This window comes from Podarcis cretensis, assembly GCF_951804945.1.
Source record: "Podarcis cretensis genome assembly, chromosome: 14".
Lineage (NCBI taxonomy): Eukaryota > Metazoa > Chordata > Lepidosauria > Squamata > Lacertidae > Podarcis > Podarcis cretensis.
The window spans coordinates 30,117,211-30,130,865 of record NC_137183.1 but is presented as its reverse complement, the minus strand read 5'-3'; the positions used below and the strand labels follow the sequence as shown (position 1 = coordinate 30,130,865).

General features: G+C 50.4%; 1 protein-coding gene across 1 annotated transcript; it reads left to right on the top strand.

Moving 5' to 3' along the window:
- The first annotated feature begins 585 nt into the window (after positions 1-585).
- TUBGCP4 (tubulin gamma complex component 4) lies at positions 586-13,233 on the top strand. The gene is made up of 18 exons (XM_079952770.1): positions 586-777; positions 877-1,119; positions 1,745-1,849; positions 3,235-3,288; positions 5,152-5,208; positions 5,573-5,652; positions 5,851-6,052; positions 6,546-6,711; positions 8,167-8,291; positions 8,980-9,030; positions 9,171-9,276; positions 9,547-9,654; positions 9,964-10,102; positions 10,264-10,441; positions 10,618-10,752; positions 11,400-11,516; positions 11,909-12,048; positions 12,559-13,233. The coding sequence occupies exons 1-18, from the start codon at positions 601-603 to the stop codon at positions 12,572-12,574; spliced, it is 2,199 nt and encodes a 732-aa protein (XP_079808896.1). The 5' UTR covers positions 586-600; the 3' UTR covers positions 12,575-13,233.
- Positions 13,234-13,655: the final 422 nt, after the last annotated feature.

Here is a 13,655-nt window from a genome sequence, read left to right as displayed (position 1 = left end):
AAATATACTCGTTAACCGCAAGAAAGGTACTCCCTGATGTTAATTTTATTTAACTTTCTGGTTTTCAAATGACTGAAGATTTTGAGATTTTCCTGAACACTTGGGGGCCAAAGAAAGTAATTTAAAACAACTGTAGTTGGGACATTTAATTCCGAATCTGCTAGACAGAGCCAGACAGAGGATGATGACAGGTGAGTGTCCTGCTCCCCCCGCCCCCCAAATCCTAGCTACGCCCACGCGGGGCACCTTACGAATTCCATTCTGAAACCCGCCCCTCCTCCATCCAAAGTCGCGGGCGGTTTGAACGCAGCCCCGCAGCCGAGAGCCTCCTGCCTCTGCTATCTTTTGCTAGCTCTACACGTACAAGCAGTGCATTGAAAGCACATTCCCGCCTCGCCCCCCCCCCCAAATCTTCCCTGCAGCGCCTGCTGCGATTGGCTTCCTCGCCCGTGTTTCGTTTTTTTGCAAAGCCGCGCACAGATCTTCCGCTACCGCTTTCCTCGCGGTTTGAAGCGCTGTCCCGCTCAGCTTTGCAAGTGCCCGGCCAACGAGCCACGCGCGGTGAGGGCCGCCTGCCCTTCCCAACCTTTTGCTAGCTCTATGCGCTCGGAGGCGGTAGGCGCGCGCACCCCCTCCTTTTCCCGTCGGGCCTTGCGGGGCGCCGTCGTTCGCTCTTCGCCGGCCGCCGCGATGATCCACGAGCTGCTGTTGGCGCTGCGCGGCTACACCGGAGGCCTCTTCGTCGCCGTTGGAGGCGGCGGCAGCGTCTGCCTGCAGGTGGCGTCCCGCTCCGGCCCCTGGGGAAGAGGCGCCCCAGGCCGCCGCCGCCGCCGCCTCCCACCCTAACCGGCTTCTCGTTGCCCTCCCCTCCCGCAGGTGCCTCAGGAGCCGGTGCTGCCGCCCTTCCTTCACCCGAGCGAGGCCGCCCTCCTGGCCCGCGTCTGCCGCCTCGGCGCCTTCTACATTCGCTTCAGCGACTTCGTCGAGCAGTTCGCAGCCGAGCACGTCCAGCCGCCGCCCTCGCAAGGAGGCCCCTCGCAGGGCGGGCAGCAGCAGCAGCCTCCCCCCGGCGCCCCGTCAGCCCCTTCAGCAGCGGCAGCCCTGCCCGTGCAGCCGCAGGTGAGCGGTCCCCTGAGCATGTGCAGAGGTAGGCAAGCGAGGCTCCCACTTTTGCCCGCTTGCCTGTCCCTTCTCCGGCCGTTTATGGGCAGTGACCCTCTGCGGAAGCGACTCGGCCCTTTCCCTCACAGGCTGTTTCTCTCCGTCCATTCTCGAGGCCCAAAAGAGCCAGAACATGAAGGGCTGCAGCCGGCCGCCTCCACATCTCTCTCCCTCCTGCCCCTCACTACCCAGAAGGGCCCCAAATCCCTGTCCATGAGGTCCTCCGGGGTTTATTTTTCCCTTGGCTTTCTTTTTTCAATTGCTGAGCCTTGGGGGTGTTCATTGTTTTGGCTGCTTTTATGGAAGAACGTTGTACTGTAATACTGCTGTCAAAAAACAGTGATGTTTACAGAGGAGCTTTCTTGAAAAGCAAGGTGTGCATTTATTGAACAAGCCCTTCTCCTAATTGCACCTCCTGTGCAAGGGCTTTTGTGGCAGGATGCAGTCCCAGAACAATGCAGGGACGGGGGGGGGGGGGGTTTGCATTGCCATGGCCTTTGGGTCACTTCTACTCATGGCAATAGAGGTGGTTCTAGGGCCTTATGCATGTCAGGAGATTAACCCTTCCTTGATCCACTTTCAGGATCTGCACCCCTCCCAGCAAGGGATTTATCTGCGGGCTTTCTGCACTGGGCTTGATGCCGTGCTGCGTCCATATCGGCAGGCCCTGCTTGACTTGGAGCAGGAGGTAAGGAGGGCACAGTGGGTTTCTGTAGTAAATATTGCATGATGCTCTGCCCATCAAATCCAACTGCAGGTTTTTGCCACTAATAGTGGTTTGTTAATCTGTATTCATGACTCCTTTTCACTAAGCCACCCCACAACTAGACATTGTACAAGAATAGAGCATAAATGACTGCTTGCTTGCTTAGCAGAGAGAGTACCAATCAAATTGCATCTGTTGATGATGTCCTTCATTATAAGCAGAGACAAAATCATTAGCCATGCAGACAAAAATGCTGATGAGCATTAAATTCCAGCACTATGGCTGCGTAGCTCTGTAGCAGCTAAACCACAGAGGAGGTGTTGGCCCCTTGAAGCAACAGAAGACAGGCTTCTCTTCTGGTAAGCAGCAGGGTCACGGCATCCACCCATCTGAGCCAGTTGCAAAATTGAAGCTCAGAGAGAAGAACTGGTTGCAGCTACCTCCTGAGCTTTGGGGGTGGGGGTGGGGGTTACGGAAAGAGAGACATGTCTATAAAAGGACAGCATTTCTAACACCAAGCTCTAAAACGTCCCAGGGGATCTGGTTACTGGCAGCCAATCAGTTCCAGCCTAGTACTCTGGGTGTAAGTCAAGGGTCGGCAGCAGCCACAGACCCAAAATGAGCCCAGAGTGAGTGCAGGGCTGGGGCAACTCATTGACCATGATGCCCAAAGCACCAACTCATGAGTTCCCAGGTGCACAGTCCTGGAAGGCAAGAGCAGGGAAAGCACAGTTGAAGAGGATGAAGGAATCTTCCAAACAGGCAGCAACATGGGGGTTTTTTGGGGGAGAAGAGCAGGCAAGGAGCAGAAGGAGGAGGTGAGAAAAGCCTAGTTGAGAAAATGGGCATGAGGAGCTTAATGCAATATTGAAAGCTCAGGGTGGAGGAGGCTCCCTTCCCCACAGAAGCAGGTGCTAAGCCTGGAGGTGGTTCCAGACCCAGCAGGTGCTTACCTGACAAGCCAACCTGCACCAAGTTTCTGTATTTTCCCTGGCTTCGGGCATAGGGCTCCACAGCCAAAGATTATGCCTCAAAGCAGCGGTTACCAATTTGTAATTTAAAGGCAACAGGCCAGTGTAGGTAACGAATATACTGAATAAACCTTGCTTTGTTATCCCACCGCTTTGACCTAAAAGGTCTGGACACAGACAGTTCTTGACATGCCAGCCAGTGTCATGCATTGCTAATACCACCCATGTATGTTGGATCTCTGTAGAAAACAGTGCCATCCGTATAACTGCTATATTAAAAAAGCTCCAGGGAGTGCTCCTTCCCTGCTTGTGCAACTTAGGGGTTGCAAAACAACAAGTCAAAACAAAGACTTACTCCAGTCTCTTACCTTTACCTCCACCTTTCATTTTTTACAGTTCCTGGCCGATCCTCACCTTACCATCTCACATGTCAATTATTCGCTGGATCAAGTGAGTTCTCCCTGTCCATACCTCTCTTCTTTTAGAGGAGCTGCCTTCTCTGAATGGTGCCTTCTCTTCATGGTTGCCTGCTGAAAAGAGGCTTGTATATATAAGTGAGCTGTATTAGTTCACACTGACTTGAATAAGGTCTGGAGGTCTGTTTTGAAGGGCAGGACCTCAACTGCTCTTGCTCTTGTCTGGCTGAGCCCTGGAGCTCTAGCACAAGGGATGGGGCTCCACGGCCACTTTCCTGTCTCCGATCCTTTTCCTGCAGTGGAATAAATAAAAAATCTGAGGCAGGAGCAAGCCTTGACACAACCTCCATAAAGGCAAGGATTCTCTTCCTTCCCTCAGTCTGATTCATTGGCTATCCCAATCTTTGTAAGGGCCCTCCTGCCCTAAGGGACATCCTGTGAACTGCCAGTGTGAGCAATGGGTGAGTACTTTCTTGAGTCTCTCAGAGAGAGGCTCTTGGGACACAGGAAGCTTGGAAATAGAGATACAAGGTTTATCATCCTGAGTGACTAGAATATGAGAATGGAGGGTCTTATACAAGAGCTCTGGCTCCATCTGAGGCGCCACTTACCAGCTTTCCACCAGAGCACCTTTATTCACCTGCTTAAGGGACTAGTCAGTTTGGAGAGGCTGGATCCTGACAGGGGTCTCTCTTCCCGCCAAAGAGAAAGGAGAGCTGCCTAGGGATGATTATGTATGCATCACTCTTAACTCCTGTTGGCTACCTTCCACTGAAAATTATTCTACATTGCAGGCTGCACTGAAGGAAGACAAGGGGGTTAATCAGACCACATTCTTGTGGGACAGGGGGCTGCCTAGCCAAGCTCAGTTTTCGCTAGAGTACCCATCCTATGAGCAAAGGGCCTGCTCATGAAAGGTAACATTAGTTTAGGCAGATGCCCATTTTCAGTGATAATAGCAAAATTCTGGACCCAGCCCAGGTGGTGGCAGCAGCATCAGAGCTTTTCACAAGGAAACTCTGTAGACACGCAGAGAAACTAGAAGGCTGCAATCCACATGCCTCTTCCAACAGGTTCATTAAGGTGGCACATCTTTTGTGCAGTATTTAATATGTACTTTGGGTCTGAAGGGAAGCTTAGTCTTCCGAACTGCATTTATAGCCTGCATTGATGTTGATCCTTGTTAGTTATTGCATTCTTGCCTGATGTTCAATAGGCAACATGGAAGGCCTTTCCTTTCTCGTTTCAAGAAAAAGGCTTGCACAGGCATTATCTTAAGGAACATGATCCTGATCATGCGGAAAGTTTGCAAAAACCTAAAGTGTGGTGCAAGTAATTGTGTGTGGTTTAGGAAACGTACCTTGGCAGAGTGAATCTCTGTGAGTAGAATCTTGGCAGCCAGTTCCAATTTCTGATGTCCTAAGCAAGAGAAATCTGACACTTTTATCTTTAAGTGTCTCCTACACAGCAGGTACAGTGTCTGCACCTTAAAAGGGGGCAAATAACATTCCTTGAAGAATTAATGAAGTTAGGGAGGTCATCTTAGTAGATGTCTACTTATTTAGGTAGACTATCGGGGGGGGGGAGCCCCAACTGCAGGGGTGGGGGTGGGGACAAAGCATGAAGGCCACACACAAATGAAGCCCCTGTGCAAGAAGGAAGATACTTCCATTTTGCTATGTGACATTGAAATTAGGAAAGGCTCTTTCCCACACAGGCTGTTCTGCATAGCCTTCCCTATTGCAGTGAGTGGGAGGAGCAGTTCATAGAAGGATTCCCAACCCACATTAGAAAAAGATCTTGTCTGTCACATTAAGTACAACACTCTGTTCTCTTTTTCCCCATCCTTGTCTCAAACTAGCAAATCATTCCTCACCAGCTGATTCTTGTTTTGCAGTTCCAGCTCCTTTTCCCCTCACTGATGACTGTGGTGGAGCAAATAAAGACCCAGAAGGTACAGTTGAGAATCCTGATCTCCCTTGGTGGTGGCCCTCTTTTTATAGGCACCTGCCTGGCTTGATTTGAAAAGAGAGGGCAAATCTTGTGTGTAACTGAGATGGTGCTGATTTCTCTCACCTCAGTGGAGGTGAAAAATGGGAAGTAGGAGTTCTGGTACCATCATCCGCAGAAAAGTAGAGCAGGGAGCTGGAAATGCTGCCTGCATGTGGATGAGGAGCTTAAGATGGGCTCCTCTTCCTCCATCTAGGCTAGCTGGTCTCTGGACCTTCTCTGGACCTTCCATAATCCAGCTGCCAGCCAGTGTTGTAGGAACATATGGCAACGTCAGCTCTTGCAAGGGATCTGCTTTTCCTTTGCAGATTCATGGCTGTCAAATCCTGGAGGTGGTTCACAGACACAGCCGAGGTGGCCTGCCACCCGTGCGCCGTGCTTTGGAAAAGTAAGAAACCCTCCTGGAGGCTCCTGCCCAAGCGCTAAAGAGGAATGCCAGGTTATGGGTCCCCTGAATAAGTTAAAGTCCCACTGTTGCCTTGGATGGTGCTTATTTCCCTGTCCCCAGCCACCAATGGCACCAGCTCCATTGTGGCTGCAGCCTGGTCAAAACCCCCTTCCCTCTGCTGCTGTGCCCCCACTCCAGGGTCTTGGCCATGTGCCATGCTGCCATGTACAAGCAACTCTCTGCCTGGATGCTGCATGGGCTGCTCCTGGACCAACATGAGGAGTTCTTCATCAAGCAAGGCCCTTCCTCAGGGTCTGTCCCTGCCCAGCCCGAAGAGGAGGAGGAGGACCTGGGGATCGGAGGGCTGACAGGGAAACAGCTGCGAGAGCTGCAGGACATGGTGAGGTTTGGGTGCTAGATACAAAGGAAGCTGAATCCGCCACCCAATCCCTCTAGCTTGGCATAGTCCACACTGCCTAGCAGCCCCTCCCTAGGGCTTCACAGGCTTCTCCCAGTCCCACATGGAGATGTTGTTGGGGGGACATGCAAGGCTGCTTGCATGCAAAGCAGATGCTCAGCCATCAAGCCAGGTGCTCTCTTGCCTTGTGAAACCTGTTCAGTCCCCTCCAGTCATCTTTTTGTAGTTGGGTCTAGAACTTTATTTTTTGATAGCTCAAGTATTCTTTTCTGACTCCTCAGCCATTGTTTCATGGATCAAGAAGCCTGCTCCGCTCCCCGCTGACACAGCTTGGTGGTTCCAACTAAGTCTTAACACATACCTACCCTTCAATGGACAGTCCTCAGGATTGGGGGCGGAGCTTTCTACTTGGAGCCCCCACGTTTGTGTGTGGGGTTCTTTGACTTTCCCCCATTTTCACCTCTCCTTCCAACAGCGGCTGATTGAAGAGGAGAACATGTTGGCACCATCCCCAAAGCAGTTCTCTCTGCGGATTGAAATGCTGCCATCCTACATCCCTGTGCGAGTTGCTGAGAAGATCCTTTTTGTGGGAGAGTCTGTCCAGATGTTTGAGAGTCAAAATGTGAGCCTTACCAAAAAAGGTAGGAGACACTTTGCCTCATTTCATTCTGCATGGGGGCAGCAAGGATTGAAAGTTGCAGGGTGGTTGTTTCTTGGCTGTCCATTCATAAGGGCACCCTGGGACATAGCAGGGAAGTGCTGGGATGCCTCACTAGGTGTCTGCGCAAGATGGAATGGACCCTCCCTGTAAAGCACTCAAGCCACCCCTCCCCCTTGCTCTGCCACTCTTTCCTTGGGGTAGAGTATGGTGGCTCCGTAAAGGTAAAGGACCCCAAGTCCAGTCGCGAATGGCTCTGGGGTTACGGCGGTCATTTCGCTTTACTGGCCGAGGGAGACGATGTTTGTCCGCAGACAGGTTTTCCAGGTCATGTGGCCAACATGACTAAGCCGCTTCTGGCGAAACCAGAGCAGCACACGGAAACACCATTTAGCTTCCTGCCGGAGCGGTACCTATTTATCTACTTGCACTTTGATGTGCTTTTGAACTACTAGGTTGGCAGGAGCTGGGACCGAGCAATGGGAGCTCACCCCGTTGCGGGGATTCGAACCGCTGACCTTCTGATTGGCAAGCCCTAGGCTCAGTAGTTTAGTCCACAATGCCACCTGTGTCCCTACTATGGTGGCTCCATAGCTTTTGGTAAAAAGAAAAGAAAAAGTGAGGCCCTGTTGGTGCTTTGCCTCACCAATACAGCCCCCAAGGAGGTGCCTTTAATGTTTACAGTGAATTAAAATTTCTTCCTGCTGGGTCTAGCTCTCAGGCTGCTTTCTGATGGCTGCTGTGTGTGTGTGTGTGTAGGACCTGCTTCCTCCTAGCTCTGGTATTTGTACTTAATACAGAACAACTGGGAAGCACTGAAAATATTTTGGAGCCACAGTGCCCTCCTCTCAGGAAGGCCACTTTGGAACAGCAAGAGGTTTTCTGACTTAATACCAGCCAGCTGTTTCCAGGAGAAAACAAAGGCAGACCGTCCTCAGCCCACCTCCATTGTCTGTTTTGTTACCGGTTTCCCAAATTGTAGTTGCATCTGCTGCCATCAGATGCACTGCACAGTCCTCAGTGGGCTGGAGTGAAGCTGTTTTCCATTTCCATCTGTTTAAAATATTTGAAGCATCTTGGTCGTCTACTATATAAGCTTGGGTTGTTGGCATCTGTCAGCCACAAACCAAAAAGGAGAACAGGCTCTGGTGCTCACAGATGCAAAACTTCATTGAAGCTCAGTGTGTTTCAGGAGCTTGAAAGGCTTCAAATTCTTACAATTCAAACACTCTCCAGTATTAAATTCTGACCTATTCAAGAACTCGCTTGAAAAAGTGGGAGAGCAATTTCCCCTTTTCCTCTCCTCCACTTTTCCAAGCTGGATCTTCGTGCAGCCTTGAACAGCCTTTGTCCTCTGCAAAGCTCTGCTGATAGAGGCCATGACTGGCATCTTGTGTCCAGGTTAGGCCACTCTTCCTTGCCTTCCGTTGCCTCACAGGCTCCATCCTGAAGAACCAGGAGGACACCTTTGCGGCTGAGCTGCATCGCCTCAAACAGCAGCCTCTCTTCAACCTGGTGGACTTTGAGACAGTGGTGGACTGGATACGGAGCACTGTGGCGGAGGTCAGCCGTAGCTCTAGAGTTGCATGTGCTAAGTTCTTTGTGCAGTAGCAGCAGGGAGCCGTTTGCAAACCCCTCGGCCAGAGCTTGCTGGAAAACCTTTTTCAGGCTGAGGGCCACATTCCTTCTTGGGATTACATGCTGGGAAAGTGGCAGGGATGGAGTCAAAAGGACCAGGCCAGGCCAGAGCAGCCCTATCACCACCACCAGCATCCATTTAGTGAATTCTCTCCCCTCTCAAGAAAGCCTCACTATGTTAAAAGCTCCCATTAGCAACAATAAAAGCTTTAATAAAGCCTAATCTCTGTGTGGGAGATTTGATTTTAATGGCAGATCAAAGTGGGGTGGGGGTGATATTAGCCCTCTCTCCTGCTTTTCAAAAGTCTAATTGGTGTGGGGGGAGGGGTGACAGGCGGGGATCCAGAATTAACACTTGTCTTTTGCTAATGCACCTTGCACAATAATTAAGCTTTTAAAAAGCCTCAACTGTTACAATATCCCATATACCAGCTGTTTGTCAGTCCTGCCATATAGAGCATGGAGAGCCTGCCCAGCAATGGGCAAGTAGTCTCTGTCACTCAAAGCAAACAGATCAAGTCCTGGCTGCAGTAGGGTGGAAGGTGCTCACAGCAGCTGCTGCTGCTGAGAATCCCTGGTTCTTGATGCTGATGGACTGTTTTCTCTCCCTTAGCACTTGTGGAAGCTCATGGTGGAAGAATCAGATTTAATAGGACAACTGAAGGTACATGCAAACCTCCATATGGAGCTTCCAAAGCTGATCCTCTCTCTTTGTGCAGGAGGAGACCCACTCCTGCCAGTAGAGTTGTCGGGCCCATGGGTTCTGTATCCTGATGCATTTAGTCATTCTCTCCTCCTTTCTAGATTATTAAAGATTTTTATCTCTTGGGGAGAGGAGAACTGTTTCAGGCCTTCATTGACACCGCACAGCAGATGCTGAAGACCCCTCCCACCGCAGTGACAGAACATGGTGAGTTTCATGGGATCTGGCTTCTCCGTTAGGCTGAGATGGTGAGATTGGTGGATCAGACCGACAACTCTACTCAGATACTTACCTGCTTCCCAAGCCTTTCTACCAAAACTCTTGGCTCCTGCATAGGCACAGTTTGGCTCTGTAAACTGTTGTGGCACAAACTGAAAAGGGCATGGGGGTGGGAGAGTGGAAACAGGTGACTGTGTCTTCCTTGCTCACTGTGCGCTCGTCTGGAGTAAGTCATTCTGGTCTGGCTCTCCTCCTCAGATGTGAATGTGGCCTTCCAGCAATCTGCCCACAAAGTGCTGCTTGACGATGACAACCTGCTTCCTCTTCTTCACCTGACCATCCACTATTATGGAAAGGAGCACCGAGGTGGGTGCTGGTGCCAGGGAGCCAAGCAGCCCTGAGCAGGGCAGGTTTAGGCCCCACCACAACTGCAAGCACAGAGCCACAAAGCCAATTTGGTTCCATAGAGGCAGAATGGCAGCCCTAGGTCTGGGAAGCTGGGAGTTCAAAGCCAAGGCCAGTCTCATTAACCCCCTGGGTGGCCTGGAGCAAGTCTCTCATCTGCATTGGCTGCCCATTGATAAAATGAGGAGGAGGGTGGCAGGGAAGGAGGGTGGGGTCCAGCAAGGATTGCAGCCATATTGTTGCCCACCTGCCTCCTGGCTTCCTTTTCAGATGCCGCTCAAGCTCGAGATACGCCTTCTCGGGAACTGTCTCCCCATGAATCCCCCGCATCAGGCTGGGCTGCTCTGGGGCTCTCCTACAGAGTGCAGTGGCCCCTGCATATCCTCTTTACTCCTGCCGTCCTGGAAAAGTGAGGGCCGCTTTATCCCTGTTTCTGTTTCCAGGTGGATTCTGTGGCATTTTGGTGTCAAAGGTTGATTGTAGCAGAGCACACATTTCCTGGGTGGGAGGAGGAGATGCTGGCCTGGTCTGACCCAGCTATCTTTTGCTTGCCTTCCTCTTGGCTTGCAGGTACAATGTGGTCTTCAAGTACCTGCTAAGTGTGCGTCGAGTCCAGGCTGAACTGCAGCACTGCTGGGCTCTACAGATGTGGTGCAAGCGCTTGGAATCCAACAGGACAGATGCCATCAAGTGGCAACTGCGCCATCACATGACATTCCTTGTAGACAATCTGCAGTACTACCTGCAGGTGAGCAGCAACACAGGTCTCAGGGGCTAACTCTGAGGCTTCGGTGCTACTCCTCCAGGCGATATACACCAGCCAGTTCTCCCAGCGATACCCTAAATTTCCCACCAAAAATTGGTGGCTAGTAATGACTGGAAACAGCAGGCAGTATCTTCTCCCTCACTTTTCCGTATCCTCAGGTGGATGTTCTGGAGTCTCAGTTCTCCCAACTTCTGCAGCAGATCAACTCCACCCGTGACTTTGAGAGCATTCGACTGGCACATGATCACTTCTTGAGCAATCTCCTAGCACAGTCCTTCATTCTGCTGAAACCAGTGAGTGATCCCCATAGTTTGTTTGCCTTGTGTCCCCAGGAGAAGAATTGGTCCTGTTCGAACAGTCCAAATGCCCATCCAGTACAGCACTCCTAGCTCACTTCAATGCAAACACGGCAAGAAGGAACTAAAGCAAAACCCAGACCCTTGTGAACATGGCTGTGTTGCTTGGCCATGAGCACAACCAAAGCCCTTACCTGCTAAAGTGAATAGTGAGGTACAGGTCTGTACAGAAAAGCAGGATAGAAAATAAATGAACTGCAACTGTGTCAGTTTGCCTTCATCATGTGTTTTTGGGGGGGAGTGTCTTCCTGGTGACTTGGTAGCATTTGGCAATCTGGAGAAGCCTATCAAAGTATGTTCATTGGTCTTGGAAACTCATGTTTAGAGCAGCTTATGATGCTTGAACAGAAATTTCGGGCTTTGGTAGCTGCTGTGCAGTGTATGAAGATTTTTGTTTTGTTTGTTTGCCTCAGCTCCATTAGACCTTAAGAATTGCTCTACTAAGAAAGAAGTGAAATAGTTTGAGTAAACCAGTCCAATAATCCTGCTGAATCCTGTCATTATCTCAGCCTGCGGAAGGGCAAGACGAGAAGCTTCTGCTCTGGTGAGGCCCTCCATCTCCTTTCTGCTCTTTGGTTTTGCAGGCTTTCCACTGTCTGAATGAAATACTGGATCTATGCCATAGCTTCTGCTCACTTGTCAGCCAGAACCGGGGACCACTGGATGAGCGGGGGACGGCCCAGTTGAGCATCCTGGCCAAGGTGCGCCTTGCACTTTTCTACCTGAAAAACATCGCCCAAAGCTTTGGGGGCATCTCTCCTGTGGAAGCATGTTGGAAACTCAGAGCAGGCAGCTCTCTGATGAATTCAGCATGGGGTGGGGGTAGGAACACAAGACGTCTGGCCATTGCTCTTCCATGAAGCTCATCAGAAACAGCCTTGGTCAGGCCCTTGTGGCATACTGGCAGCAACAGCTGGGGCCTTTCCTCCTCCAGGACAGCAGTTCCCAAAGGGTGAGCGATGAGGTGGGGCAGCTGCCTGGGATGCTTCCTCCCCATATGGGTTCGAGTGGCCTTCTAGTCATCTCTGTTCAGCCCTTTCTGCTAAGGCAGAGCCCTCAATTTATGGCTCATGGGTGCCGTTTACCTTTGCAGGGCTTCAGCTGTCAGTCTTCACTCCTTTTCAAGATCCTCTCCAGTGTTCACAATCACCAGATCAATTCAGACTTGGCTCAGTTGCTGTTACGTCTTGACTACAACAAATACTATACCCAGGCTGGAGGCACCTTGGGCAGGTAGGCCTTGGCAAGTGCCAGGAAACCACACAAGCCCCTTTAGTTATATTCCTGCTGGTGGTGGGAGGTGGGGGGCTCTGCCTGAATGTGGACTCTTCTACAGCCATCCTTAGCCTGGGTTTCCTTGCCTTCTAGGGCTTAAGGTTTCCCAAGGACTGGGAATCTTTAATTACACAGGCCTGTTACTAACCAGAAACACACAAGGTCTTAAGCCTATTTGAGAGCTGCTGGTGAGAGGGATGTGATGATTAGGCATAATCTAGACTTTCCGCTGTTTCTGTTTTGGGACCTAGAAGGTGGGATATAAATGTATTTATAACCAGCTGTGTGCAATGTTAAAAAATGCAATTCAAACTTTGCACACTGTGGTCTGTAAATAATATGAAATTGGTTGTGTGTGCATCTCTAACATCATGCAGTTTTGGCTACTGTGCCCAATTTACACAACCCTTCTCCCTGCTGCAGCCACACAGCCCTTCCTCTAATTAACTGCCCCTTCTTTCTCTACAGTGTGGGATTAGAATAGACCACCAGTCTCACAATGAAGGCCGTTGCCACCTTTTCTGGGAAGCAAACCTGCTCTGGTCAGGATACATGTTCTGACTTCTGGAGGGGAAGGTGCTGAGAGATATTAGGACCTTATCCTGGCACTCAGAAAGGACTCGGTCAGTGTGTGCTTCATTATATGTGTCTCTACTGTTGCTCTCCTTATGCTGCATGTTTTTCCGGAAGTGAAAGTGCTGCTTAGCATTGACTTTGAATTGTTTTCAAATGCTGCTGTCACTTGTCAGCGAATTTGGCTCTTTCTACTGCTAGCACTGCAAGTAAGGCTGCGAGCAAAGGAGGTTCTCTCATTGCCCTCATCATCCAGGAGCCACATTGTGCAAATCAGGGTGAGCGTTGACCTGCTCTTAATGGGAAAGTGTGATTAACTGCAGGAAAGTTGCTTTTTTGAAAATGCAATTTCGTGTCTCTAAATACGGAAGCAGGGAGAAGATACTGAATATTTCCATTCTGGGCTGAGTCTGCCAATGAAAGTGTTCCTTCTACTTTTTTGTGTGTGGGGTTTGGTGCAGCTTCTTTTCCTCACACACACGGTGAGGGAGAGGAGGAGAATAAACAGGTGGTGCAAGACTGCTGGTGCCTTTCAGGTAACCTGCCCTCCTCCACCCCTATTTGTTTCATTTTCTTCTGCCATCAGTTTTATTTTTGCTTTTTCTCTCCAGCCCACACATTTCTTTCTACTCTTCCAAGTTCAGCAGCAAAAGCATACCATGGAAGAACTCTAGCTAGTGCCCAATCCACTGTGTATATATATTTTTCTTATCTGAGGGGCAGGAGTCTCCACAAGGAGATTGCCCCTCCCACTCATGAGCTGTCCTACACCAACAATGTGTAAACACCTCCACGTTTGTTGGCATATCCTAGTCTGCATCTACACAGAGTGTAGGCTGGTATAACTGAGTAAGGAACTCTGGGGAACCCTTGAATGAGACCCAGTTCTTGGACCAAGGGATAAAAAGGACAGGCCATCTACAGCAATTGATGTCAGCTTATTAAATGAGCAACTTTCGCTTCTTCCCTCCACTGGCAGCTGCAAGCAATCA